The following is a 4,097-nucleotide window of genomic DNA, read 5'->3' as shown; positions in this document are numbered from 1 at the left end:
TATATCAAAAAAGGAAGGAGGGAAATATTTTTCAAGCAAACACAATATCATCACAATCTCTCTTTGCAGCTCATCCAATTTTGGGACATCTATTACTTTCTTATATAACTCATTGAAGAAGAAACACAACCGAGTCACAACATCCCTGACCTTTTTTGGCAAAATGCCGCGGATGGCCACAGGAAGCAGTTGTTGCATTAAAGTGTGATAGTCATGTGACTTAAGGCCAACCAGTTTCAAGTCCTTCATCGACACAAGGTTTTTAAAATTGGATGAGTAGCCTGTGGGGACCCTTATTCCAGCCAAACAGTTGCAAAGACTTTTTTTTTCATCCTTAGTGTATAACAGGCTGGTGGCAAAAATGTCCTTTTCTCTCCCATATTTGGTGCCAATTCAGTCCTCACATTCATTTCCAAAAGGTCTAATCTTGATGCCACTCCATCCTTTGTTTTTCCCGGAACGTCAAGTAATGTGCTGATGAGACTTTCACAAACATTTTTTTCAATGTGCATCACATCAATAATATGACGAACATGCAAATGTTTCCAATACTCAAGTTCAAAGAATATTGATTTCTTTTTCCAACATGGTTTTCCATCATCCTTCTTTGACTGTAGCTTTCCAGTAAGTTTTCCGGGTTGATAATTAATTCTTTCAACTCTTTCCAAAACTTCATGGCCACTCAATGGATTTGGTGCTGGATTAAACTCTTGGTTCCCATCAAATGTCTTCTTTTGCCTTCGATAAGGATGACTTAAAGGTAGAAACCTTCTATGCCCTGTATATGACATTTTTCTACTATGCTTCAACCTTATTGAGTATGTTTCTTCTGCACAAATAGGGCATGCATGATATCCTTTCACAACGCAACCCGACATGTTCCCATATGCAGGGAAATCATTGATTGTCCATAGTAAGACAGCTTTAAGAGAAAAACTTTCTTCTCGATATGCATCATATGCTTCAACACCTGTATCCCATAAGCATTTTAGGTCATCAATCAGAGGTTCCAAGTACACATCAATATCATTTCCCGGCTGTCTAGGACCAGATATCAACAAAGTAAGCATCATAAATTTTCTCTTCATACACAACCATGGCGGAAGATTGTATGTGACCATTAAAATTGGCCAACAACTATATGCAGAACTCATCAAACTATGAGGATTGACCCCATCAGCTGATATAGCCAATCTAAGATTTCTTTTCTCTGATGCAAAGTCTGGCCACTTGCAATCAACTAATTTCCAAGACGGTGCATCAGCTGGATGCCGTAAGTATCCATCACGAATTCTTTCATCAGAGTGCCAAGTTAACTCCTTGGATATCATCTTATTCCGAAACATTCTTTGAAATCTTGGAATAGGCGGGAAATACCACAAGACCTTTGCCGGAACTCCTTCTCTTACTTTAGATTTGTTGCCCACCTTCCACCTTGACGTCCCACAAGTAGGGCAATTGGCAAAATCTTCGTACTCCTTTCGGTATAAGATGCAATCATTAGGACAAGCATGAATTCTAACATAATCCATTCCTAATGCACGTAAGCTTTTCTTTGCATCATACAATGACAAAGGCAATTCATTTTCACCTGGAAGCATTTCTCCAAACAGAAGAAGCAGATCAGTGAAACTTTTATCACTCCAACTATATTTTGCCTTGAAGTTAAATAGTTTCACAATTGCAGATAACTTTGTGAATTTAGTGCATCCAGGATATAAAGGTTTCTCAGCATCTTCTAATAGCTTAGTGAATTGATCTGGATTCTCAGCATAACTATCATATACACCATGTACCATATCTATTGGTTCTTCAACAAAATCTTTGTGTCCAACTTGCCCAGCTCGATCATCATAATTCATTGAGCTCTTACTCATACATGTTTCCCCATGCCATATCCATGTATGATATGTCAAATCTATCCCGTTACAGTACAAATGTGCCCTTATTATTTTGACATTTTTTTTCTTTATATTACCACATTTTGCACAAGAGCAAGGGATTGCATCTGGATCGTCGGCATTTTGCAATGCAAATTTCAAGAAAGACTCTACTCCAATATCATATTCAGTTGATAGTCTATGCTTAGACATCCATTCTTTGTCCATTTTAGATATAACGAAGCAGCCAGAAATAAAACAACACCTACCTTCAAAAAATTGTACATCATACAAGAAGATATTAACACAATCTCAAGTACAGAATAATAACAAAAAAATCATAATCAATTTATTTATCCGAATTCTTGTAGTGAATAAGTAGTAGCATAGATCTCCAATTTTCTTAATTAACATTGATGATAACATAGTAATACTCAAAATAAACTAGCCCAACAGGAAAATAAAAGGCCGGAACAGATTTTTGGACACAAAGCAGGGGACATTACATTTTTGTACTTTATAAATAATGATTCAATTTGCATATGTTTACATAGAATGTACAAGAAAAAGAAGGATAAACAACATAAAATCATCTTGCGCATTAAATAAGTGCATCACAAAAAATAATTTCACTTAATATACCTCGTGTAAAGTTCCTACAGCTCTGATAAAATTCAAAATGTTCCACTTTACGCTAAATTAAGAACCTGCAATGCACATGACATGTTAACATATTGATGGAAAACTGATATTGGAAATGGAAATACATAAACACGAATGAACATGGATAATAACAAACTAATAACAAAATAATAAAAGAGGGATGCGTCGAGGTACCGTGGGGCAGAAACCTAAATGTTTATTTCACTAATTAAGATTTCTCAAATGAATTTTTTAAATATTATTTCTAAAATAAACTAATTAAATTCCATCAAACTAACTGTTTTTTTTAAAAAATATTTAATCTAAAGTCAATTTTACTTTATATCTTATATTTTAAATAAATTCTTTATTTATGGTAATTAATTTTTAGTATGATAAATGATTTTTTGCAAAACAACAAAAAATCTAATAAAATTTCATAAAGCCATCTCAAAATATTCCAAACTGATCCCTCGACCACTTTTTAAATATTGTAATTTATTTATTTTTATAATGTTATTTACTAACAAATATCACTAATTAATACAAATTTTCAAAGCTGTAATCAATCGGTTTGAAAGGATCAACTATAAATCATATCGAGATATCAATTGGCAAGTTGCAAAAACTTTTCATGGTCCCAAATTTAATATCAAAATCCTTAACAAATAAAATTATTTTGTGGAATGAAAGATGACCCTAACACATGATATGCATGTTTTAAATTAATAACCAATCACGTACATGATCTAAAGACAAAACGAATACCCAAAAAAAAAAAAAAGAAGAAAGGAACAGATTTTTGGACACAAAGCAGGGGAGATTACATTTCTGTTCTTTATAAATAATGATTCAATTTGCATATGTTTACATAGAGTGTACAAGAAAAAGAAGGATAAACAACATAAAATCATCTTGCACATTAAATAAGTGCATCACAAAAAATAATTTCAATTAATATACCTCGTGTAAAGTTCCTACAGCTCCGATAAAATTCAAAATATTCCACTTTACGCTAAATTCAGAACCTGCAATGCACATGACATGTTAACATATTGATGGAAAACTGATATTGGAAATGGAAATACATAAACACGAATGAACATGGATAATAACAAACTAATAACAAGAGAATAAAAGAGGGACGCGTCGAGGTACCGTGGGGCAGAAACCTAAATGTTTATTTCACTAATTAAGATTTCTCAAATGAATTTTTTAAATATTATTTTTTAAATAAACTAAGTAAATTCCATCAAACTAACTGTTTTTTTAAAAAAAAATATTTAATCTAAAGTCAATTTTACTTTATATCTTATATTTTAAATAAATTCTTTATTTATGGTAATTAATTTTTAGTATGATAAATGAATTTTCGCAAAACAACAAAAAATCTAATAAAATTTCATAAAGCCATCTCGAAATATTCCAAACTGATCCCTCGACCCCTTCTTAAATATTATAATTTAATTTTTTTTATAATGTTATTTACTAACTAATCTCACTAATTAATACCAATTTTCAAAGCTGTAATCAATCGGTTTGAAAGGATCAATTATAAATCATATCGAGATATCA

At 32.1% G+C, this 4,097-nt stretch overlaps 1 protein-coding gene across 1 annotated transcript; it reads right to left on the bottom strand.

Moving 5' to 3' along the window:
- Positions 1 to 293: 293 nt before the first annotated feature.
- LOC140879286 (uncharacterized) lies at positions 294 to 2,108 on the bottom strand. The gene has a single exon (XM_073282964.1). The coding sequence runs from the start codon at positions 2,106 to 2,108 to the stop codon at positions 294 to 296; it is 1,815 nt and encodes a 604-aa protein (XP_073139065.1).
- Between the last annotated feature and the right edge of the window lie 1,989 nt (positions 2,109 to 4,097).

The sequence above is a fragment of the Henckelia pumila genome, chromosome 2 (genome assembly GCF_033568475.1).
Source record: "Henckelia pumila isolate YLH828 chromosome 2, ASM3356847v2, whole genome shotgun sequence".
Lineage (NCBI taxonomy): Eukaryota > Viridiplantae > Streptophyta > Magnoliopsida > Lamiales > Gesneriaceae > Henckelia > Henckelia pumila.
This window is presented reverse-complemented; position numbering and strand designations above follow the sequence as displayed.

Excerpts from the sequence above, each read along its gene's own strand:
- LOC140879286 (XM_073282964.1), bottom strand. The coding sequence starts at position 2,108 with ATGGACAAAGAATGGATGTCTAAGCATAGACTATCAACTGAATATGAT.